The sequence below is a fragment of the Bos taurus genome, chromosome 11 (assembly GCF_002263795.3).
Source record: "Bos taurus isolate L1 Dominette 01449 registration number 42190680 breed Hereford chromosome 11, ARS-UCD2.0, whole genome shotgun sequence".
In the NCBI taxonomy this organism is placed as follows: domain Eukaryota; kingdom Metazoa; phylum Chordata; class Mammalia; order Artiodactyla; family Bovidae; genus Bos; species Bos taurus.
Genome location: NC_037338.1, coordinates 94661443 through 94688158, shown reverse-complemented (window position 1 = coordinate 94688158; position 26716 = coordinate 94661443). Strand labels below are relative to the sequence as shown.

The window sequence follows — 26716 nt, the reverse complement described above, 5'->3', positions numbered from 1 at the left end:
GAATTGTAAGCATTGTCTTCATCACAGTGGGAAGGAAGATATGTCAGCTGCTGGTTATACAAAAAAGCCAAAGATGACTATACAGTCAGCAAAAACAAGACCAGGAGCTGACTGTAGCTCAAATCACGAACTCCTTCAGATCATGTGGTTCAGATCATGAACTCCTAATTGCCAAATCCAGACTTAAATTGAAGAAAGTAGGGAAAACCACTAGGCCATTCAAGTATGACCTAAATCGAATCCTTTATGATTATTCAATGGAAGTGACAAATAGATTCAAGGGATTAGATCTGATAGATTGCCTGAAGAACTATGGGTGGAGGTTTGTGACATTGTACCGGAGGCAGTGATCAAGACCATTCCCAAGAAAAAGAAATGCAAAAAGGCAAAATGGTTGTCTGAAGAGGCCTTACAAATAGCTGAGAAAAGAAGAGAAGCTAAAGGCAAAGGAGAAAAGGAAAACTATACCCATCTGAGTGCAGAGTTCCAAAGACTAGCAAGGAGAGATAAGAAAGCCTTCCTAAGCAATCAATGCAAAGAAATAGAGGAAAACAATAGAATGGGAAAGACTAGAGATCTCTTCAAGAAAATTAGATACCAAGGGAACATTTCATGCAAAGATGGGCACAATAAAGGACAAAAACAGTATGGACCTAACAGAAGCAGAGGATTTTAAGAAGAGGTGGCAAGAATACACAGAAGAACTATACCAAAAAGATCTTCATGACCCAGATAACCACGATGATGTGATCACTCACCTAGAGCCAGACATCCTGGAATTCGAAGTCAAATGGGCCTTAGGAAGCATCACTATGAACAAAGCTAGTGGAGGTGATAGAATTCCAACTGTGCTATTTCAGTTCCAAAAAGATGATGCTATTAAAGTGCTGTACTCAATATGCCAGCAAATAATGGAAAACTCAGCAGTGGGCTTTCTGCTGAGGACTGGAAAAAGGAACTGGAAAAGGTCAGTTTTCGTTCCAATCCCAAAGAAGGGCAATGCCAAAGAATATTCAAACTACCACACAATTGCATTCACTTCACATGCTAGCAAAGTAAAGCTCAAAATTCTCCAAGCCAGGTTTAAACAGTGCATGAACTGAGAACTCCCAGATGTTCAAGCTGGATTTAGAAAAGGCAGAGGCACCAGAGATCAAATTGCCAACATCCGTTGGATCATAGAAAAGGCAAGAGAATTCCAGAAAAATATCTGCTTCATTGACTATGCTAAAACCTTTGACTGTGTGGATCACAACAAACTGTGGAAAATTCTTCAAGGCATGGAAATCACCTTACCTGCCTCCTGAGAAACCTGCATGCAGGTCAAGAAGAAACAGTTAGAAATGGACATGAAACAACAGCTTGGTTCAAAATTGGGAAAGGAGTACATCAAGGCCATATATTGTCACCCTGCTTATTTAACTTATATGCAGAGTACATCATGCAAAATGCCAGCTGGATGAAGCACAAGCTGGAATCAAGATTGCCAGGAGAAATATGAATAACCTCAGATATGCAGATGACACCACCCTTATGGCAGAAAGCAAAGAGGAACTAAAGAGCCTCTTATTGAAAGTGAAAGAGGAGAATGAAAAAGCTGGCTTAAAACTCAACATTCCAAAAACTGAGATCATGGCATCCGGTCTACTCAATTAATGGCGAATAGATGGGGAAACAATGGAAACAGTAACAGACTTTATTTTTTATGACTCCAAAATCACTGCAGATGGTGACTGCAGCCATGAAATTAAAAGATGCTTGCTCCTTGAAAGAAAAGCTATGACCAACCCAGACAGTGTATTAAAAATCAAAGACATTGTTTTGCCTACAAATGTCTGTATAGTCAAAGCTATGGTTTTTCCAGTAGTCATGTATGGTTGTGAGAGTTGGACCATAAAGAAGGCTGAACACCAAAGAACTGATGCTTTTGAAGTGCGGTGTTGGAGAAGTCTCTTGAGAATCCCTTGGACTGCAAGGAGATCAAACCTGTCAATCCTAAAGGAAATCAGTCCTGAATATTCATTAGAAGGACTGATGCTAAAGCTGAAGCTCCAATACTTTGGCCATCTGATGCGAAGAACCAACTCATTAGAAAAGACCCTGATGCTGGGAAAGATTGAAGGCAGGAGAAGAGGATGACAGAAGATGCGATGGTTGGATGGCATCACTGACACAATGGACATGAGTTTGAATAGGCTCCGGGAGTTGATGATAGACAGGGAAGCCTGGCGTGCTGCAGTCCTTGGGGTCCCAAAAAGTCGGACATGACTGAGCAACTGAACAGCAACAACAAATGATGATGATGATGATGATGATGAATTCAATGGGAGAACCCCCTCTGGAGTAGTATTAAGCTAACTTATGGCTGGCCTGGGGGTGCTTGACTACAATCTCATAGGAGCTGGGCCCTGGTCATGTGTAACTCTGTTCCCAACACGAGATGTGCAAGCATCTTTTAATTTCTCCAGCATGGGGCCTGCAAAGATTAGGCATCAACCAAAGTAACAGACTAATGTGCCCTGAGAAAGAGCTATTTGGTCTGACAGAATTACAGAAAGTCAGCGGCTTTTTAATTTTTTTCTAATAGAAAAGTTTTGTTAGAGAATGACATAAAGTGTATCCAGGCTTAGGGACAGTTCTGAGGCCCCTGAAACTGAGCAAAAGATAATGTTGGAAACAGAGCTGGAGCCAGACCCATAGAAGGCTTTGAATATTGTGCTAAGGAATTTGGACTTTATATGTTAACACCATGGAGTCACTGAAAATTTTAGAGGAAGGGAGTGATATGTTCAGCTTCTCATTTTAGGTAATTCATAGCAAAGGATGGATTAGACCAGGAAGAAAACAGGGGAAGCGCCACCAGTTGAAAAGATTGATGCAGTAGTCCAGGTACTAACCAACCAAAGCACAAAGCCAGGCAGCTTGCTGTGTCTGTTTTCCATTTGCATCTATCATATTTTAATCCTCACAATGTATGTGTTACAAATACCTCAATTTACAGCAAACACACTGAAGCTCAGAAAGATTAAGAAAGTAAGGAAAGCTAATTTCTAATCTTAGGCATTTGTGACTCAAGCTCTACATCTACTGCCTGAGGAGCGCGTTAGGGATAGAGGACCAATGAAGCCAAGAGGCCCAGAGGTAGAGCCTGCAGTGACCAGAGCAAACAAGGAGAGGGTGCAGGATGGGGTGGTCTGTGTTGCATATGTTCCTGGACGTGTGGCATGTGCAGTGCTGAGTATGACTGGTGCAGGTGTCCACTTTAATTGACTTAGTCACCAGAGCTTCATTTTCCTTGCAGTTTTGGTTGCAGTCTTAGTGATGGTCTTCTGCTAAAGGGAAGTGGATGAGTATCCACTTCTCCCCCAATCCTTCTCAGTCCAGACCAGTTCTTCCAATGATCAGTCACTGAAGAACGTAATCCTAGACTTTCCTCCAAGCAAGGAGGCTCAACCACTGGAAATGCCTTTCAAAATGTCGAAACACTCGTTCATCTGTTCTTTTATTTAGCAAAAAGTGCTGGATGATAACCCTGGGCCAAGTACTGCAGGAACACTGCTGGCCCTTTTAGGAACTCTAGTAGGAAAGGTGGTAGACACTGCAGTTCACGGACACATCACCTACCAGTCCAGGGGGCCCAGACAGGACGTCGTTAAGCCTGTCTTAGTGGTCAGGGAGGGCTTCACAAAGGAGGGGACATCTGGATTCCCGCTTTCCCTTAACCCAAGGCAATGTTTAATTTGACTGTTAAAGAGAAACACTTCATTTGAATTCTTCATTATAAAAGTAACATGCTTTTTTATAAAGGATAATCAAAGCAATCAAAAGTGCATCAAGTAGAAAGTGAAAGTATCTCCACATGGTTAGTTTGATCCTTGGCATTTTATATTCTTACTACCTGTATATAAACAGCCATATATAAAAATGACTTTATGTCTTTATATATATTTCTGAATGATTCATAGTATATGTATTGCTCTGTAACTTGTATTTTCCCCTCATTTGAGAGTAGTTTGTGAACATCTTTTCATGTTACTTCATAAAGTACTGCTACACTTCTTTTAGCAGCTATGTGGTATTTCGAGGATGTGGTATAATTTATTTAATAGGTCCCATACTCCGGAGAAGGCAATGGCACCCCACTCCAGTACTCTTGCTTGGAAAATCCCATGGACGGAGGAGCCTGTTAGGCTGCAATCCATGGGGTCGCTAAGAGTTGGACACGACTGAGTGACTTTACTTTCACTTTTCACTTTCATGCATTGGAGAAGGAAATGGCAACCCAGTCCAGTGTTCTTGCCTGGAGAATCCCAGGGACGGGGGAACCTGGTGGGCTTCTTTCTATGGGGTCGCACAGAGTCGGACACGACTGAAGTGACTTAGCATAGCATAGCATAGGCCCCTACTCATGGGTACTTACATGGTCTTTCAAAGAGTAAATAGATGTTCATGAGTGGGACAGAAAGGGACCAGGGACAGTTCCATCTGAGTTGTCAGCATGTGTTTGGGCTGGAGAGTAGTATATGCTTCTAGATAGCAATTCAGTGTAAGTCAAGTATCCGTTAAGTGGGGCCAAAGGAAGCAAGGCCATTTGAAGAAAGCGTCACAGACTGCTCTGAGGAGTCGGAATGTTTTTCTGCAAGTGGTGATGGCCAAGAGTGGGGGCACTGAAGGACTTTGACAGAAATCAGATTCATATGTTTCTGAGAATACTAGAACAGCTATGGATAGATGGCACCGAGGGAAAACTGAAGCCAGCCCATCTAGGAAACAACTCCACTGATCAGAGAGGATGGGCCGAGTGGAGCAGCGCAGGGCCAAGGTCATGGACACTGAGAGATTCTGAGTATATTGGGGGAGGAGGAGATAACATGTGGAGAATGGTTCTGGGAAAAGAAGGAGAAGAAAGGGATCTAACGTCTGAATCTAGCCTGGGAGACTGGTTGGAGGATGCTGTGCTACCCAAGATGGGAGAAGAGGAGGAATGGGAGAGCTAAGAAGCTTACCAGTTCAATTCTGTACTCTCTGCCCTTTGTTTTCTGTCTCCCTCCTGATACCTCATTACCCCCACTGGCTTTTCTGTCCACCCCCCCAGATTATGCCAGATGATCCCTGATGTTAATGATTTGACCGGCATCTGCAGGAGCACTCGGAGCAAGTTGGGTTTTAGACAACTGTGGGTTATTTAAGCTTCAGATTTTCCTTCCTCGCTTTTATTTAAAGGACAGAATGTTATCACCAGTTATCAGATGCGCATATACTTGAAGTTTCAAATTTTGAAGTGCTGACAAAAGCTTCTCCTTGTTTCAGGGTGAGGAGAGGTCTTCAGAAGTCTTGGCCTAAGTGGTCACAGGGGCACCGGGAACCCAGGACTGCTTGGCTGGTTTCAGAGCAGCTGGGGCTAGCGGGAAGGCACACACTCCTATTTGCTCAGTTACAATCAGCAACGACTTCTTTGTGCAAAATGGTAATGAGGCCATTAGGAGAGGCTCACCTGAAGTGCAGCCCTGTGAGTCCAAGGTAATTAAACACCTCCCGAATGAAAGGGAAAGGCCAGGGAAGGTTAAGTGAGGAATAATCTGCAGCACAGGTGGCCCAAGGGCTTTGGGGAGCCAAAAGAGTGACACCAGCTTGCACTATTTCAAAGGATGGAAATGTCACCCTCGTCCCTTAGAAAGGCAGAATTTTTATTATTTGGAGGGTGGGAAGTGGGCAATATTTTTAACATGTTAATAAAACATGTTTTTTTCTTATATTGCTATTTCAAGTTGGAGGCCCATGGCAGTCCACCGGGCACCAGGTGGCCAGTGCTGCTTCTTGTGGGCTCTCACCACATGAATGGGCTCTGGGACTCATGAGTCCCAGAATAGGGGTGGAAGGGGTGGGGGCGAGTCACGATAAACAGAATATTTACAACCAGGTGTGGAGATAGGCTCCAAGCTGCTTCCAGAGGAAAACTGATTTCCTTGGCCCACCTCTGCATGGAGATGCAGTGGCTACCTCATCAACACATGTTCCCATCCCTTTTGGCTTAGCCAAGAAGGAGATCACCCTGCCTACACACACTGGATTTTCGAAGCATGTGGTTTGCCCCTGTAGCAGCGGCACAGGGTTTCTTCCCCCAAGTACAGTAACACAGATTGTTTTTATCTTAAAAGATCTAGCAGTGTATTTTTGCCATTTGGTTTCTGGCCTCAAAATCTCTGCTGTCTGCACATAAAAGCTTATACATGAATGTTCACAGCAGCATTAATAATAGCCAAAAAATAGAAATGACCCAGATGCCCTTCAATTGATGGAGATGCATAAAATGTGCTCTTTCCATATGATGAAATATTATTCACCTGTGAAAAAGAATGAAGTACTAATAAGTGCCACAGTGTGGATGAAATATGTTTATAATGAGCACTAGGCTAAGTATGGAAAGAACACATTTTATGTTTCTCCATCAGCTGATCGGCATCTGCGTCATTTCTGTATATGCTTTTATGTGGAGACAGCAGAGATTTTGAGAAACAAACGTGGACAATGGACAATGGACTGGTTCAAAATTGGGAAAGGAGTACATCAAGGTTGTATGTTGTCACCCTGCTTATTTAACTTACATGTGGAGTACATCATGCAAAATGCTGGGCTGGATGAATCACAAGCTGGAATCAAGATTGCCAGGAAAAATATCAACAACCTCAGATATGCAGATAATACCACTTTAATGGCAGAAAATGAAGAGGAACCAAAGAGCCTGTTGATGAAGGTGAAAGAAGAGAATGAGAAAGCTGGATTAAAACTCAGCATTCACAAAACTAAGATCATAGCATCTGGTCCTATCACTTCATGGCAAATAGCTGGGGAAAATGTGGAAATAGTGACAGACTTTATATTTTATGGCTCCAAAATCACTGCAGATGGTGATTGCAGCCACGAAATTAAAAGACACTTGCTCCTTGGAAGGAAAGCTATGACAAACATAGACAGTGTATTACAAAGCAGAGACATCACTCTGCTGACAAAGGTCCATATAGTCAAAGCTATGGTTTTTCCAGTAGTCATGTATGGATGTGAGAGTTGGACCATAAAGAAGGCTGAGTGCCAAATAACTGACGCTTTCGAACTGTAGTGTTGGAGAAGACTCTTGAGAGTCCCCTGGACTGCAAGGAGATCAAACCAGTCAATCCTAAAGGAAATTAAACCTGAAAATTCATTGGACGGTCTGATGCTAAAGCTCCAATACTGTGGCCACCTGTTGCAAAGAGCTGACTCATTGGCAAAACCCTGATGGTAGAAACGATTGAGGGCAAGAGGAGAGGAGGGCAACGAGATGAGATGATTGGATGCCATCACTGACTCAATGGACATGAGTTTGAGCAAATGAGTATGAGAGATAGTGAAGGACAGGGAAGCCTGATATGCTGCAGTTCATGGGGTAGCAAAGAGTCAGACACGACTTAGTGACTGACCAACAGCAACAACACTGCTAAGTGAAAGAAGCCAGTCACAAGAAGGACCGCATAGTATACGGTTGCATTTATATGGAATGTCCAAAAGAGGCAGATTCATGGAGACGAGATGTGGATCAGGGGTTATCTAGGACTGGGGTAAGGGAGAAGGGGACAAGAGGAGTGGGGAGTAAGAAGTGCCTACCAATAAGCTGGATTCTCTTTTTTGGGGTGATGAAAGTATTCTAGAATTTAGTAATGATAGTTGTACAACATTGTCACTGTACTTAAACTTCTGAATTATACATTTTCAATGAATGAATTTTATAATATGTAAAATATATCTTAATAAGCTATTACAAACCCCTTGTCAGAAGCCTGGGGCTTCTGACAAGAAATAATGTCCATGGAATGTTTCAAAAGTGAGTATAATCCATCCCAGATTCTTAATATTTTTATGTTCACAGGCACCTTTAGAAACCTGAATATAGCTATACAGCCTACACCCAGAAAAAAAATCATTACTCATTCATGTTAAAAAAAATTTTGTTGATAATTCATGGACCACCTGCATCTAATTTCCTATTTGACCTTAAAATTTTACCCTAGATCTTATCCATCAATAATGTCAGGCCGTTAGGTAGTCCTATATCTAAGTCCCATACAGATTCCTAAATTGCGCTCTTGATATATCACCTGCACACTTAAAAACAGTTGTTAGCTTTACATTTATCTCAAAGTCAGGGGAAAATTCCTTAATGTATTCAATTCTTAACCCCAGCCCTTCCATCTATTCTCATTTTAAGCTATCTTCTCCACCTTCTCTCAACTGAAGCCACAGTTCTCCCTAGTCTCTGAACTCCTCTGCACTATAGTGTCTTTACAGATGCTGATCCCCAAGTTTGGTACACTGTTTCTTCCATTCTTTGTGAATTAACTGCTTCAGCTCATCCTTCAGATCTCAGTATAAGCCTGTTTCTCTCCACAAAGGCTTCCTTGACCTCCTTGGTGAGCTCTAGCACAGGCTCATCATGGTAGTAATATCACATGTATTGGTATTTTCCTCACAAGAGTATAAGTTTAAGTTTTTGCTGTCTGGTTTTGCTCACCATTGTATCACCATTGTTTCAAGGCTACCAAGTTGCCTGATTCCAGGGGCAATTTTCACATGGAACACAGTGTGAGTGGTGTGCCCAGAAGCTGTGCAGTATGGCATCCTGAGATGAATGGCTTATTGGAAACAGCCTGGGAGGGTTGATCTTGTCTCTGACTTTGAGGGTAACAACTGTCAGCTCACACAATCTTTCCTACATTGAGGATTCAGGAAAAATCTCTTTCAGTTCTCATCTTCAGTAAATTTTGTGTTTATTTGTACAACTGTTTTGACCCAAAGAATTCCACAGCTTCTCATGTTTTCCTTTTTGCTTTCACGGCTAGGAGGCTCAACTCAAATTTGAAGTCTACTTCTAGCTATTATGTAAGACCTGATGTTCAGTTCAGTTCGGTCACTCAGTTGTGTCCAACGCTTTGGAACCCCATGGACTGCAGCACGCCAGACCTCCCTGTCCATCACCAACTCCCAGAGTTTGCTCAAACTCATGTCCATCGAGTCAGGGATGCCATCCAACCATCTCATCCTCTGTCGTCCCCTTCTCCTCCTGCCTTCAATCTTTCCTAGCATCAGGGTCTTTTCACATGAGTCAGTTCTTCACATCAGGTGGCAAAGTATTAGAGTTTCAGCTTTATCATCAGTCCTTCCAATGAATATTGAGGACTGATTTCCTTTAGGCTTGACTGGTTGGATCTCCTTGCAGTCCAAGGGACTCTCAAGAGTCTTCTCCAACATCACAATTCAAAAGCATCAATTCTTTGGCGCTCAGCTTTCTTTATGGTCCAACTCTCACATCCATACATAATTACTGGAAAAACCATAGCTTTGACTAGATGGACCTTTGTTGGTAAAGTAATGTCTCTCCTTTTTAATATGTTGTCTAGGATGGTCATAATTTTTCTTCCAAGGAGCAAGCATCTTTTAATTTTGTGGCTGTAGTCATCATCTGCAGTGATTTTGGAGCCATAAAAAATAAAGTCTGTCACTGTTTGCATTGTCTCCCCATCTATTTGCCATGAATTTATGGGCCAATGCTATGATCTTAGTTTTTTGAATGTTGAGTTTTAATCCAGTTTTTTCACTCTCCTCTTTCACTTTCATCAAGAGGCTCTTTAGTTCCTCTTTGCTTTCTGCCATAAAGGTGATGTCATCTGCATATCTGGGGTTATTGATATTTCTCCTGGAAATCTTAATTCCAACTTGTGATCATCCAGCCTGGCATTTTGCATGATGTACTCTGCATATAAGTTAAATAAGCAGGATGACAATGTACAGCCTTGACGTACTCCTTTCACAATTTGGAACCAGCCCATTGTTCCATGTCCAGTTCTGTTGCTTCTTGATCTGCATACAGATTTCTCAGGAGCAGGTTATGTGGTCTGGTATTTCCATCTGTTTAAGAATTTTCCACAGTTTGAAAACAAGACCTGATGGCTTATGTTTATATACTAAATCTATACCTGACTTATTCTTTTTCCATTGCCATGACTTTGTCTTTTTTATGTTAATCTGTTGCATGCATATCTATAAGATGTATAAGTGTGTTTCTGTACATCTATATAATGACTGTTCCTTTAGAGTATGAGTTTTATAATAATATATATTATATATACTTTATGGGGGCTTCCCTGGTGGCTTGGTTGGTAAAGAATCCACCTGCGATGTGGGAGACATGGATTTGACCCCTAGGTTGAGAAGATCCCCTAGAGGAGGGAATGGCAACTCACTCCAGTATTCTTGCCTGCAGAACTCCCATGGGCAAAGGAGGCCGGTGGGCTGTAGTCCATAGGGTTGCAAAGAGTCAGACACAACTGAGCACCTAAGCACACATCTTTATGGAGTGGGTTGTCATACCCTCCTCAAAGGAATCTTCCCAGCCCAGGGATCGAACCCAGGTCTACCACATTGCAGACAGATTCTTTACCGACTGAGCCACCAGGAAGCCCAGGAATACTTCTTGAATACTACTGGAGTGTGTAGCCTGTCCTTCTCCAGGGGATCTTCCCGACCCAGGAATAGAACTGGGGTCTCCTGCATTGCAGGCAAATATAATTTATAATACATTTGATAAATATTTGGGGTATGAGGTATATAATAATATATACTGTATTATGTGTTATAAATAAGCCATTTATTTCTAATATTTGTAAGTAATCTAAAGAGGAAATAGAATTGGAACTAAAAAAATTTGTATAGTTTGGCCTCAGATTATAAGATTTCAATTCATAATTCCAACTTGACCACTTCTTTGGTTTGTTACTAGGCATGTAATCTAATCTCTCTGAGACTGTTAATACCCTTGTAAGATAGGAACAGAATCCCTTTTCTATAGGATTGTTGAAAGAATTAAGTACAGAAATTTATGTGAAAGCAATTACCTGACACATTAAAACTGCTTAGAAAGTGATTTTGTTTTTGTTTTTCTTAGATATGCACTAATAAGAGCAACATTTATTTACATTTCAAAAACCTGCCCTAATCCTGAATGTGTGTATGCTCTCCCAGCAGCAGAGGTGTCAGATCCACCCCCTCCCCAGGGTTTTCTAAAGCTCTGTGCGAGTGAGGGATAGCCATCGTCCTCCCACCCTGCCCTCAGCCTGTATCTCCTTTCTGTCATCAGATCTCTTCCTTGAAGAGCCGGCTGAAGAAGGTGTCCACGACAACTGGTGATGGTGTGGCCAGAGCCTTCCTCAAGGCCCAGGCCGCTTTCTTCGGCAGCTACCGAAACGCTCTGAAAATCGAGCCGGTGAGTAGCTTCTTGGCATGTCACAAGTCCATGTTTGGTCAGGGCCACAAGAAACTTGCTAGTCATCTTGCTGTTGAATTCACCAAAGGAGGTTGTGTGTGTGTGTTTGGTGGAGACGGAAAAGAGTGCTCCCCTCATGCTACCTCTTAGCACAAGGAAGCTGCGCTGCCCCGAGTGGAGGACTGTCTGCTCCTGTGGATGTTAGGACCCCTCCCTTCCCTGGACAGCAGCACCCTCTGCGGGTCACAGTGCTTAGCAGTGTACACATCTGCTCTAACTGAGAAGTCCTGGTAAGCCTGTGGGGTAGCAGTGATCATCTTCACTTGACAAATGGGGAAAGTGAGGCTCACAGAAACAATGACTTGCTAACCAGTGGAAGAGCCAGGTAGGTTGTCCCAAAGCCCATGCTTCCCTCTGTGCCTCACTGCCCTTTTCCTGCAAAGGAACCTCTTCTCCACACTTGAGAGAGCAGAGTATCCAGAGGCTCACTTCTTAGAGGTTCCCAGAGTGGTCTTGGTATACTGACTACTAAGTGTGCTGAGGACTGGGGAATGATGTCATCTGCCTCCAGAGCCTGTCAGCGTTTCAGAGCCTCTCTCTGTTGCCTCATCCGTGAGGTGATTAGTTATTGTGAGGATGGAAGACACCAGGTCAACCCTAAAACCAAAGAAACTATCAGCTCTCCCAACTTCAGTGAGAAGCTTTCATCAGATGCTTGATTATTCATAGCCTCTCGGCCAAGGAGAATGGAGAAATTGGCCCAGGGGCCTGCCTCACTGCATAGGAAAGGATGCTGGAGGGGACCTTGCTGATAGCCCTTTCCTCTCAGGACATGGGACTCCATCCTGAGCAGGAGGAGATGGCAACCACACCCAACCTAGTCAGAGTGGTTCTGAGGGACCTAGACAGACATTTTGTTAGATTAAATGACAAAAGATGAGTAGGTATCAGACAGTGCATTTCATGTGCAAACTCTGACGGTGAACCTTGACCATGATCCTCATAAGCCATAGTTATACCTGGATAAGTACTTTTTGACTGTTATGAATCCATCATGTGTGTAAGTGAAGCACAGAGTGATAGCAAGCACCCTTTAGCCAGGGTGCACACTCTGTGAAGTGGTTGGGGCAGTGGGTGCCCACGGAACAGCAGCCTCGAGCCACCTTGTTCTCGTCTTCCATCCAGCACTAGGGCCCGACTTGCTCGGCTGTGTCACTGGACAGAAGAAATGCACTGCCTTTGCTTCTTAAGAGATACTTCCCTTAGGTCCTGAAAAGCCCTTCAGCTTAAAGCAAGTTTCTCATGTCCTGCTGTCTCCAAGACAGGTGGCTCGGATTCTTTGTCCTGACCTTGGGCCCAGCCAAACCAGTCAGGTTCAGTGCTGTTTCGAAAGCTGATAGAATTCAAGGAAAGTTCTGTTTTCTTCCCATCTTTAAAGTAAGAATGGGACAACTGGCCTGTCCTTATCTTAGGCTCCTGGGACTGATATTGACATGAAGTATTTACAGTCTTACAAAGATGTCATTGTTGTCATGAATACGTCTAGAGTCCAGAGACTGTTGATTCTGGTACATATTGCTGGGTATATAATCTGGGCACAAATTGCTCCTCCAGAGGAGTTTATGGTTGTATTTGTACTTACGTCTCTCAAATGGTAAAGCATCTCCTGCAATGCAGGAGACCTGGGTTCAATCCCTGGGTTGGGGAACTCCCCTGGAGAAGGAAATGGCAACCCACTCCAGTATTCTTGCCTGGAGAATTCCAAGTACAGAGGAGCCTGGCAGGCTATAGTCCATGGGGTCACAAAGATTCAGACACGACTGAGCGAGTAAAACATCCTGCTATACATCCTTGAAGGCCTCAGGTTTAAAGATGGAAGTCCAAGAGTTTACAGCCTGGCTCTGTACTTCTAGGCTGTACAACCTTGAGTAGGGCACTTAATCTCCCTAAACTGCAGTTTCTTTACTGTGAAATGAGAAAAAGAAGACTTAGTCTACATTTTCAGATGGTTATAAGGAACAAGTGAGCCATAATACAGTTCAGAGGAAAGGTAAAACTTGGAAAAAGAAGGATAGCAGCAACTCTTCCTGTGGTGGGCATGGAATTATCTGAGTGAGTGAAGACTTGGAGACAGGACCCCTCATAGCCTCTTTGTCTGGGGTCATGGGTTTGGGTAGAGAGAGAGGGCTGGCTGCAGGAGAGGCTAGAGCCAAATTTGACAGAGCCTTAGATCCTAGACTGGGGATGTGAGCAGAGACATGATGTGACTGAAGTCATGTTTGACTAGTAATGCAGGACAGGACTGAAAAGGAGACCAGAAGCAGAGACCAGGGGACTGCTGGAGAACTCAGAAGATAGCCCTTCAGTGGCTACACCAGGAAAAGGTACTATGAAGAAGAAATGACCAGATGAGTCTAGAAATAGATAAGATATGAGAGATGAGGGGCAAGAAATATCAAAATGTCTCCTAAGATATGGATCTGGGAGAGGATGATGATGGCCATAGTAGAAACAGGGACAGCTTGATGTGAAAGTGTCCTGAGTAACAGATTATAATGGTCAAAATGTGGAACAGACTAAGTGTCCATAATGATAAATAACTGGTTAAGTAAATTAAAGTATATCCATGTGATAGAATATTATGAAGTCATTAAAAATAGCATTGATTATAAACATCGTACCTTTCATTGAATTTTACGTGTCATTCCATCATAAGGTGTACCACTGTTTCACGTATCATTAAGAAAGGGTGCTGCCAATTATAATTGAAGGATGCCATCAATTGTAAGACATCCAGATTTCAGAGATGTTAACATGTGAAGAAATTTGCATCTTATAAATCAATGAAATAAGGCAGACTTGTCATGCTATTGGTCTGATTTATGTGCACCAGAATAGCTCTTTTTTGTAAGGCCAAGAGAGAAGCCAAAGGCCTGAAAGTTTCTGACCAAGCCTCATCATGTTATCTAGATGGTTTTTAAACCGTAGATTTAATTCTAGCCAATTCCCCTCATCTAAAAAAAAAAAAAAAGGAATAACAACACTTCCAATACCAGATTGTTTGTGAGATTAATTAAAATAATGATTGCAAAATGCATGTGAGCTCAAGAAGGGGTCAGGGGTTTTAGAGTCAGGCCGTATGGGAGGCGTGGAGAACAGTGCCTGGACGAGCCCGCTTGGGCGGCAAGCAGCACAGTGCTGAGGAGGGGGTGTCCTTCATGGGGCCACTTGTCTTTTCTGTGTTTCTCTGATTATTTAAAAAAAAAAAACAAAACAAAACTGCTCTTGGTTTTTTGTTGGTTTTTCTTTTTTGAGAAAGGTTTAAAGTAATGGGAATAGAAATGAGAAAATACCCATAATCCTTTCATCTGGAGCTGAGATAATATGTTAGCATGTTTCCACCAAGGTTCTAGGTTTTGGAGTTTGTATGTTTATTTTGGGCTTTTCTTTTTTTCTTTCTTTTTTTTTTTTTTTCTGGTTTTTTGTTTTTTGTTTCACTTTTTTTTTTTTTCTGTTTTGGGTTTTCCTCATCTTTAAAAAAAATGTATTGAGGAATAACTGATTTATAATGTGTTAGTTTCTGCTGTACAGCAAAGTGAATCAGTTATACATATATGTATATCCAGTCTTTTTAGATTCTTCTCTATATAGGTCATTACAGAGTATTGAATTGAGTTCCCTGTACTATGCAGTAGGTCCTTATCAGTTGTCTATTCTGTATATAAGAGGGGGAGGGATAAGTTGGAAGATTGGGGTTGTTTTTATTTTTACTTTGAGGTTTTGATTTTTTACTTTTAGAGAGTTGAGACATTCCTGGCAAAGCAATCTAGTTCCCTGTTATTTAGTTTCGCCTTTTAGAGTGTAGTAAGCACTTTTTCCATATCATATAAAAACTCTTTAAAAATTGGCTGCACATCTCTCATCAGGTGACTCCAGGGGGTCTCATCTCTGGCTGTAGATCAGAATTGCCTGTGGGGCTCTTAAAAAGGTAAATGTCTGGGCCCCACTCACAGAGATTTTTATCAGGTCCTTGCCATCTGAAACCAGTGCAGAGGCCCACCACATTATCCCATCGCTGGTTCATTTGCTTGCTGGTAACTTTCACCATCTTAAACCACACTGTGGTGAATATCTCTATATAAATCTTCATCCCATGGTGTGAATTATTTCCCTAGGCGGCATCCTCAACTTGGTTTTATTGAGTTGAAGGTACCCGAGTGCATTTAAGGCCTTCAGTTCATAAATTGGAGGAGAAGGCTGGTGGCCAGAAGTGGTTGGTAGCCTGGAGGGGAGACTCTGGGGCAGGTCGAGTGGGAAACGGCCCAAGGCTGAGGACAGAGATGGCCTGCAGGAGCGTGTGAGGCACGGAGGATACAGTGTAGGAGCTTCCCACCTGGGCCAGCAGCTGTGGCCATGGGACTCAGGTCACTGCCAAGTCACAGGGCTTGGGTTTTTTAAAAGATGCAACATCACAGGCTTGGTGTGCTTTTCTGCTCGGCTCCAGTGGGGCCCCTCTGGAGGGGCCCAGCCCAGCCCAAGAGGCAGAGATGGGCAGCAGTTCCTCCACGGCCCAGAGCTTGCTTGAGATTTTCAACTCCTTGGCCTTTTTTCTTTCTCTCCTACTGAAAAAAAAAAAAAAAATTCAAAATGCAGCTGGCTGGGGAGTCTCAAGCTTCATTTTCTTTCCCCTGCCTGGAAGGGAAGAGGAAGGCAGCCTCCTTGCTGAGGCCCAGCCAGGTGCCAGGCTGCCCCCTCCATCTGTGCCTTCTGCCATGTGCCCATCTCAGGGCCAGAGGGCCCCTGTGGGATCCCCAGTGAGGTCTCTCTTTAGGGCCAGGTGACTTATTCCTCCCGAGGATCAGAAAGTGAGACCCCAGGGTATCCAGCTATAGCCGAGTCTTCTACCTGCTCGACAGCTTCCAACAGGCTTCATCCCTGAGTTGCTTTGCATCTGTGGTCATAGTAATTCCCCACGACTACCCCTCGCTGCCCACATCACAGATGGGAGAGGGGCAGCAGTTGTCCGTTACTTCCTGGCAGTTATGAGCCTGGGGTCAGACTCAAATCGGCCTGACTCGAAAACCCAGGTTTCTTCCACCCGACCCCCTCTCTTGCCTTTGTTCTGATTTCCTCGTGTTCCACATTAACAACTCTTTCTCTGCATTTCCATCACGGGGCATAGGTCGTGGCATAGCAGAGGCATCAATGCTTGTGTTTTGGAACAGTGGTCAGAAGGATGGGTGAAAGAAATGAAAGAACAGAGAAGTGTGTGGGGCCGGGGTTGGCCCTTGACCTCTGTTCAGTGCATGCACATTGCTTCTTCCCTGGCTTGAGGCTTTGGAGGTTGGTGCTGCCAGGCAGAGGGGAGAGAGTCGGTGAATCACAAGGGCATGTGAGCCATTTTTCCATCACTCAGAGAATATCAGGTGCAAAGCCCAAGGTATTTAACAATATCGGGCAAGCCAACTTGTTCTTCTCCACTTTAATGACAGAACCACAAGCAGCCAGGCAGCTCCATTTGGAAAAACCTCCTTTATCCGTGTCAAGCGGCAGCCCAGGCTTCAGCTCATTTATTTAGGCCTTTCTTGCTCTCTGACACGCCTCCTAGCAGTTGCCAGGCAACTCTGGGAGTAGCAGTATGTGTTAGGGATTAACTAGTTAGGGCTGGGGTCCTTTTTGGCAAGAAGGGGATAAAAGACAAATGATTTTAATTGCTAGGCCAAGGATCCTTTCTCTGCTGGGTAGAAGATTGCAACTTTTGGAATATGTGTATAGCAGTGTGGGTCTTGAATTTGCCTCGAGTCCCCTTTCTCCCTCCTCAGGAAAACGAATGAATTTTAAAAAGAATCTTACTTTACCTCACTCCTTTGTTTAAAATTATATCATCTTGAAATCGGAATAAGACTACACCACCACCCTCTCTTTGGAAGACATTTCTTAGCACAGTGGCCTCAGTTTTAAAGAACTTTCAAAAATAGAATTGTGTGCTTTAATTGCATCCTTTTTTCTGGCCATAGTTTCTTAGTTCCTAGCTCATGGCTCTGTGGAGTCATCTTAAGGCAATGTGTATGAAGGTGCTTTTCCCATGTTTGATCCATTGCAGGTCCCTGGTAAATGTGATATCAAACAGCAAAACTGGTGGGGATTGGAACTTTAAGATGCGTTCGGTTCCATGCCGGTAGCAGTGCCAAGGCCAGTATAGATGGAGCACAGTGAGAGTTGTTTATTCAACAGGCTCATGTGGCTCTCTCTGGGCCAGCGTGCTAGCTGGGCCTCCCCAGGATGAATGGAGCTCAGCCCCTACCCACAGGGCACGATGGCTGAAGTGGGGACGGTAAACCGACAGTCAACATCAGTGCCGCAAAGAAGCGGCACTGCCTGTGTAGGCAGGAGCCAGTTCCTCCAGTCCTGCCTGCTTAGTCCTTCCCAAGAGGCCCGGCTCCAGATTCAGCTATGGGAATGCTACCATCATCCACCTTTCAGCCTCTGATTTCGGACATAATTCTGCTGAGTCATATTTATCCACCTAAAACACCTTGAAGACAGAGACATTAAGATAAAAGCAGATTGATAACCTGGCTTTCAAGCATGAACGGACGAGGTTATGTTGGAGCAGGTCAGAAAAATACCATATATATCTGTCTCCTGGTTGGGTAACACCATTGATCTCATGGTTTAAAAAACAAAACAAAACCCAAACTCTACTTATGTGATTTAGTGTAACAGAAAATTAAAAAGAAAAAAAAGAAAGAAATTTACAAACTAGGAAAATTAAAATATCCCTGTAGTTCCACAAAACTAATACAACTACTCAACTACCTTTTGTACATTCTTATTGTTTTTCATTATGCAAAGTGTTTACATTGCTTTCAGATCTTAAGTTAAAATTTTATTGCTCCTCCATTTTACATTACATCCTAGGCTCTTTTACACGGCTGCAGAATATTCTATCAAGCACAGCTGCCTTAATTTCTGTGACCATCTCACATTGAACGTTTAGATTGTTTCCAGTTTTTTGAGATTATCATTAATATTCCACCAACCATCTTTGTAAATAAAGCTTTGGTATGCCTTATTTCAAAGTCTTCTGACTCGGAGAAATACAAGTCTGCAAGAGCCTGACTCTGGGTGCCAACTTGTCACAACGTGGTAAGGAAGCAGATTTCTGTTGACTCAGCCTAGGAGCAACTCAAAATGGAAAGAATTGAGAATGCTTCCTGGTGTGTGCTCCCTGCCCTCCACAGAGGCAAGCAGAGTGTACCCAGAACATACATAAATGATGTTACTAATTTGTCTGTGCCTCTGTTTTATGCTAACACACACACACACACACACACACACACACACACAGAAAACAAAAAAGCCTGTGGAACCTTAAAGCGAGATGAGATAAGGAAATAAGGGAACCAAGGGAAAGGAGAAATGAGATGAAGCATGGAAGGGACTGGTATGTGTGCCTCAAGGCTGACTCCGAGAGTCTCCATACAGCTTGGCAATGGTAGAGCAGGGAGTCAAACACATGTTTGTCTCCAGAGCCTTTGCTTTTTACTTTTTTTAAATTGTGGTAAAACATAAATAACATAAAAATTCCAATTTCAACCATTGTTAAGTTACAATTCAATGGCATTAATTACATTCACAATGTTGTATAACCACTATCACTATGTATTTTCAGAATTTTTCATCACCCCAAACAGAAATGCTGAACTCATTAAGCAATAACTCTCAGTTCCCCCAACCTACTAGCGCCTGGTGACTTCTACTTTCTGTCTCTAGGAATTTGCCTATTCCGGGTATTTCGTATAAATGAAATCATATATTGTTCTTCTGTGTCTGGCTTATTTCACTTAACATATCCACATTGTAGCATGTGTCAGAGCGTCATCCCTTTTTGGCTAAATAATATTCCACTGAATGTGTATATATACCCATGCATTTTATGTTCCCATTCATCTGTTAATGTTTGGTTATTGAGAATAATGCCACTATGAATATATCTGTACAAGTATTTGTTTGAGTGCTTGTTTTCAGTTCTTCAGGAAGTATACTTAGGAGTGGAATTGTTAGGTAATATAGTAATTTTATGTTTACCTTTTTTAGGAGCCACCAAACTGTTTCCCACATACAGGCCATGCTAATGTTACATTTGTCTGTGAAGTATGGATGGGTACCTATGAATGTTCTATAGGAAAAGTTGGTAAAAGATTTTCTTATTTTCCAGTTTGTTCCAGGTAAGTAGGTAGGGAATTATAGCCAAAGTCTATAGGCCTGAGCTAAATAGATGCATTGACACAGGAGTCTGTGGTGGCCTAGGGAGGGACTGGTAAGTGGTTATGTTTTTATCGTTTTTGTGTTTATCCAAAGTCCAGATCATGTCCTGGGAATGCAGTAGGAAAAGGGGAGAGGCTTCCAACACCAGGGCTCCAGGACCAGCCCTGTAGCTCTGTGGCTCCAAGTGGCTCAGGAGGCTCCTGAGTATGATGGAAAGCTATGGTCGTTAGAGTCACCTAGGTTTTAATCCTGGCTGTGGCATCTGCCAGAAGATGACCTGAGTCTCAATTGTCTCATCTTTAAAATGGAGATAATCACAGAAAACTAGCCAATCTGATCACACGGACCACAGCCTTATCTAACTCAGTGAAACTAAGCCATGCCGTGTGGGGCCACCCAAGACGGACGGGTCATGGTGGAGAGGTCTGACGGAATGTGGTCCACTGGAGAAGGGAATGGCAAACCACTTCAGTATTCTTGCCTTGAGAACCCCATGAACAGTATAAACAGTATGGAGATAATACCTACTCTGTAAGACTATTGAGAAAAATAGTGATAATGTAGCTTTTTGCTAATAGTGGATTTTAACTGAGAATGACCTTTTCTGGATAACAAGAAGGTAAAGAAGGAAGAGGAGGAAATGAGACTGTCCCGTTCTAGAACACTAATGGCCATACTTATTCAGTAGGTGTCAGGCTATCTGAAACCAGGCAAAACCCAAGATTCTGGCCCATTTATTTCTGTCTTTTGAAGTAACCATAAAAGTTCAGTTTTTATCTCAAATAATGGCATAAAGGATTTGTAAGAAATCACATTTGTTTCCTTCATTTGTATTTATTTAATATTTATTTATTCATGTTACTGCACTTCCAGACAAGTAGGAGTGGTAGTACCAAGGATTTAAAATTCCAAAATGCATTACTTTCTAACAGGCATAAGAGAAAATAGAACTAAGAATCTTTTTACCTATTTCATCAAAACAATGTTTGCCTGTTGGGGGGAGATGACCCTTGTTTGATATTGGCACCACATATCCACTGTCCACCTCCCAGAGACATGGTTGTTGCTCAGGAAGAGACTTTGGGAGTCCTGGCACCTTGAGTCACACCACAGTGAATACTCACTGAACTAAGAGTCGTTGTTCTAGAAGTAGACTGCTCAAGTGAAAAGTCAGTCCTTAAGTGAGAGAAGATGAGAACTGGCAGGAAATCCTCTTAAACACAATGATCAAGCTTTACTTGTATGATTTCAAAGAGCATCACTGAATATGATCAAAATGAAATCCCCATATGTTCTAAAATACTTGAAAAATAAAACACAGCTAGTGTATCTTAGACTATCCAGGAGGAATTCCAGGCTTTCACTTGATCTCATTTAATAATCCTGGCTCCTTTCTTACTTTGTTCCTGCTGGATGGGACCACGTTTGGTAATCCTTGGTGTCCTAAACATAGTCTAATATTTAGTAGGTGCTCATTAAATGTTTGTTGAATGAATGACTGAACAAATGAATGAATTATACCATTTTCCCCATAGTATGCATTAGAAAGACTGGTGGTAAATGTTTCAGTGTTGCACAATATAGATGCTTAGTTTAAAAAAAAAAATTATCCACAGCTTCATCTTAGAGCATGAGAGGAAGAACCTGACACAAACACCACACCATGAACGTGTGAATGTGAGACAAAGACTCTATGCAGCATCCGAGTGCTAGCCAACGCCAGGCCATTAGGATCTGGAGGGGCTCACCCTCTGTGAAAATCACCACACCCAGTAAATATTCAGTTCTAGCTAAGAAAATGCACCAGGCAGCATATTAATTCAGCAAGTAAGCTGAATCCACGGTGGCAGTGTTGAAATACTGTGTCTTTGCAGAAGCAGTAGCAAAGAGGCATGGTTACTGTCACCAATGTCTTAAGTCAGATCATCTCACTTTAGGGTCATTTACTTTTTCAGTGAGACTCTGAAAAAGAGACTGATCCATTTTCAAGCAGAGATAACATTTGACAATTTAGAGCCTGAAACAGTGCAGACTTCATGTACCTAGCCAGACTGTGAGCTTCTTGAAAAGAAGATTTTGTCTTACTCCTTCTTGTACCCCCAGCACACAGTGGAGGTTCAGTAATGTAAGGTGGAGTAATGGTGGGTTTGTTGAGGGGGGTGGCACATAATGATGCTTAGAGGATGAAATTGTAGATATCCTTGCCCCACCCCCACCCTCAATCCCTCAGACATGCATCCACACTGATTTTCTGTGGGGAATGGGTATATTCTCAGAAATAGACAGTCACATTCAACCTTATGCTATCCTTTCACCAAGAGATGGAAGCTTCGGTAGTATGTCGTGGGCAGCCATGTATCCCTGGCACAGAGCCTAGTACATAGACAGTGCCTAATAATTCTCTGTGGACGGAAAGAAATGACAATAGTACCTAGTTACAGTGTCCTTAGCAGTTTGGGAGTTGACACACAGTTTTGTTAAATAAGTCATTAAGACTCAAAGTCTTAAGAAAAAGAAAATAATACAAAGGATTTATTTTATGCCACACTCTTTATATATATATTCCCTTGTTTGATTTTTACAGTCCTCATATGGAAGAAGTCACGTGGCCCCATTTTGTTGATGAGAAATTGAGGCTAGGAAAAGTTGTGTCACTTTTTTTAAGAAGTGGCAGAGCCAGGATTCGGACTTTCCATCTGTCTGATTCTCACAACCATGCTCTTTCCTCTGACCGCTCGCCCCAGTGATGATTAGCATATGATCTGTGTTATGTACAATTTGAGGCCATTTCAGAAGAATAGTGATCTGGTGTCCTCTTAGGAGTCAGCGTCTCCAATCTATGCAAATGTTTCTTGAAAAATACAGGTTAAACTAACACCATTTATGAACTATTTATGAATTGCAAAGGGGAAATTTCAAAATTTTAGATATATTCTTAAAAACATCCCATTAATAGATAATTCTAATGGCCTAATATTTTATTGTTTGAATAGTTGATATTGACAGTGATAATTGGATGAAAAAGTAAACCATTTCTGAAGTGCGGTCCTTCCTCCCCTTTTCCTTGGCTGACACCTAGTGGCGAGCTTTCTGGTAGCAGTGTTAATCCAGGTGCTAAATATTCTTAATATTAGTCATTTTTCAGTTGATACTAGGGTTTCGTTGTTGTTGTTTTAAGAAAATCACTTATTTTCATCATAATAAAAGCTACATTAATATAGGGTTAATTTATCATGGATCATCATAACAATGGAACTTTGACTTAACATGTTTTTAAGTCGAGTATAATCAAACCTTAGCAGGAAGTGAATATAAGGCCTAAAATCTTAGTATACTTGTTCCCCTCGACAAACCTGACCTGGTGACCACCCAGCCTAGGGCACTGGCTTGCACACACTGACAAGAAAGATTCAGTCCTGTTCTTAAGAGCCATGCAGGGCAGAGAGAAGGTAAACAGGGAGTTGCACTAAGTTTGGTAACTGCAATAGTGAAATGTTGTACAAGGTGGTGGACATCCAAAGGCACTGGCAGTCACTTCTTTCTGGACGCCGAGGGAAAGCTCACCGGGGAAGAATGCCCTGGGATGGTGCCATGCAGAAGCAGTAGCAGTGCCCCAGGAGCAAGGGCAGAAAGTAGCCCTTGCAGAGGTGAGGGACATTGAAACTACATGGCATGGTCAGGTACTGTGAGCAGTTGTGTGTCTGGAGCATAGACAGGAAGGAGTATGGCTGAGGACGAAGTGAAGAAAGCATGAGCTCCAGTCCATGAAAGACCTAAGTGAAGTCTCTCGGTCATGTCCGACTTTTATGACCCCATGGTCACAAAGAGCCTGCCAGACTCCTCCTTCCATGGGATTCTCCAGGCAAGAATACTGGAGTGGGTTGCTATTTCCTTCTCCAGGGGATCTTCCCGACCCGGGGATCTTCCCGACCCAGGGATCAAACCGAGGTCTCCCGCATTGCAAGCAGACTCTTTACCTTGGGGTTTAGCGCTAATACCATAAACCAGCATTTCTAGAACAATGGTCCTTGAAATGTTAGATCCACAAGATATTGATATGTTTCCTAAGCACATAAGATTTGTGACTGTTGCATGTTGCATACTGTAATACTTTTTAAAAAAAAATATTTACAATGTACCTTACTACAGTCCTGTTATAAAGAAACCTGATTAACTTTGTTAACATTTTTCAAATGCTTTTCCCCACAAACTACCTATTAACATTCCAGGCATCAACTACTTCTCACCACAGTTTGGGAAACACTGCTGTAGCTAAAGATTGATTATGAATGTTTCTTGCTGTAAGGCCGTGGAGTTGGGATACCAACTGTGTTCATTTCACTCCAGTCTCACTGCTATGAGCCTCAGGTTAAAAAAAGCATGTTCCTTTTCCAGAGCATTGCTTTTCTAGTCAGACAGAAGATTGTGGCTAACAAGTAAGACACGGAGCCCAGCCATCACTTAGGCTTTCTCAGTGCAGGGCCACAGGCCACCGGTCCCCATCCCCTCCGGCCAGCAGTTTGATCCATATATCAGTCAGGATCTAACCAGGATGACAGGAACCACTTCATATGTTTACAGGAGGGAAAACAATTCAGTAAATGGTTATCCAGCTGACAGAGGAGCAAAGATAATCCAGAGATTAGCAAGAGCAGAGGTGATGTGCCTGAGTCCGAGGCGAGGGTCACCTGACAGAAGCTGGAACCTGTGGGTCTGTGCTGTGGATGCTTGGGTCAGATGGAGGTGAACCACTGCTGGACAGCCCACCCCAGCAGGGGAGAGGGAAAACACTCAGCCTCTCCCTCCCTCTCCTCCTCATCTCCCACCAGCACCTTGCATGTGCCAAACCAAGCAGGAAGCCAGCTGACTCAGGATACCAGGGAACTCAGCCTGCCCACTGTACAGAATAGAGCAGAGTGGAGAGAGGGTCTGAGGTCAGACAGTCTCAGAACCAACACTCCCAGATTCCAGATATTAAGGCTATTTACTGACACACACCCCCCTGGCAAATAATAAACAACATGGTGAAGTTTAAAAAAAAAAAAAAAAACACCTGATTTATAGTTAAACCTGGTGCCAACCTGGACTCTGCCTCTTCCCAGCCATGTGACTCTAGGCAAGTTATTATACTTCCCTAAACCTTAGTTCCTGAATTGTAAGGAAGGAGAATAAGTAAGTGATACCTTCACAAGGTGTCTTTGACATGTCTGGCTGATTCCTATCTTAAACTGAAACAAGAATAAGATATTTAAAACTTTGGGGGCTTAGCCTGGAGCCAACAGGAGTGTTAAAGATCCGCATATGTTGATTGACTACTCCAGACTTCAGTGAATTGGCTGAAGTTCTTCCCTTTTTCCTCAGCTGGTGAAGAATCCACCTGCAATGCAGGGGACCTGGGTTCGATCCCTGGCCTTGGGAAGATCCGCTGGAGAAGGCAAAGGCTACCCACTCCAGTATTCTGGCCTAGAGAATTCCATGGACTATACAGTCTGTGGGGGTCACAAAGAGTTGGACACAACTGAGCCACTTTCACTTCACTTTATTAGCTAGCATTTGTTATCTAGTAATGTCTAATTTCTTAATATATTCACTTCCTGGGGGCATTGGAGTAGGGGCAGCTTGAATGTGCAATGGAATATTCCAGTGTTGGAGAGGTACCCCTCCATGTATTGTAGTTATCAGTTCAGTACAGGCTAAAGAAAGATGAGATTCCAGGAAAGCCACCACTTACAAGAGGTGAAACCTCCAAAGCCCTTTCCCACTGAACCACAGGTTTCTAATTTGTTTTATGGGGATAAAAATACCACCCTCCTAAAAATTATTTTCAGAATTAAATGAGATGGTGGATATAAAGCACTTGCTCTCTGTTAATTGCCTCTGCTCACCACAACAGACTGTAGGGGCAGCTTCCCTTTTATCCAGTGAATGCCTAATTCACCAGCAGTCACATTCCATGGAGGTGTGGCAGGAATTTTGGAAAGCCTTTAACTGGAGATTATTCATGTTTGGTTTGCTGGTCCCTGTTAGTGATGTGACCTGGCAGGTCTCCACTCACCCTGTTCTCCTCAGTCACAGCTCACTGGCATTATTCATAAACCATTTCCTTGAGATTTTCTCTGCCCATATTCCTACTGTGATACACTTTTACTCTCATGTTCACAGCTTTAAAAATGGTCTCTAGGTTTGAGGGTATGCTGAGCAAGTTAGTTGCCAGCTCAAAAAGTCATTATCCCTTGAAGGGGAGCTTTTATCCTGAGTTGATTAATTTTATCCTCTGTTGAGGAATGTTATGCAAAAGATATACAAGGAGAACCCATTATTTATTGAATGCCTACTTCTTGCCCTTTACTTATATTTTCATGGTTAAATGTGCATTGTATGTATCCCTGGTTTGATAAGGAACTTAAAGAGAGTTGAAATAATTTAAACCAATAACTTTGAACAAACATTTAACAAGACCCTACTATGTCAGACTCTGTTCTAAGTGCTTAGAGATGCAGCAGTGAACAAAATTAAGCCCCAGCCCTTACATCTCGTATTCTAGGGAGACACAGACAGGAAACAAAGATGGAAGTCCATTTATACTGTGTCACGTGGTGATAAATGTCATTTGAAAAAAGAAAACCAAGGAAGGGGATAAAGAGGGCCCCTGGGTGAGGTAGGTGCTGGTAGGAGAGAGCCAGGATGGAGGGCCGGGGCCATCTGGGTCTAGAACTCACCTTTTTACCCACTGGTTCCATGCTGCTTCTGATTCTCTTTGGTGATGGTTTCCAGCATCGAGTGAAGAAATGTGAACTCTAACATCTTGCTTCTTAGTCCAGAGTTGATAATTCAATGTGTCAGGGTGGTGACTTTGCATTCCTAGGGTACAGAAAACATTTTTGCTGCACTCCCTGCTGTCAGCAGCATGGAGCTGTTTCTTCTCTCTGATTTCCCAAACCATTTAATCTTGATGCAGGAAAGCATCTTGCCAGCTTAGATTCAAGCCCTAGTGCTGGAGAGATCACTCTGTCCTAGAGGAGGGTCTCTGTGACAAGTGGGCTCAAAGGAACTCATGCCTCTTTTCTCTCTGTTTCCAAGAAGTGGTGCTGTATGTGGTAGCTTCTGTAACCTTAATGTATGTTTCCTGATCTTTACTTTTCAGTAAATCAG

At 42.8% G+C, this 26716-nt stretch overlaps 1 protein-coding gene across 7 annotated transcripts in view; it reads left to right on the top strand.

Annotated features, from left to right (window-relative positions):
- Nucleotides 1-26716, top strand: part of DENND1A (DENN domain containing 1A) — a 531039-nt gene that overhangs the window by 370599 nt on the left and 133724 nt on the right. For all 7 annotated transcript variants that reach the window (XM_059891201.1, XM_015473579.3, XM_015473580.3 and 4 more), the window contains one exon: nucleotides 11168-11293. In XM_059891201.1, the coding sequence (XP_059747184.1) occupies nucleotides 11168-11293 (126 nt within the window). The remainder of the gene's footprint in view (nucleotides 1-11167; nucleotides 11294-26716) is intronic.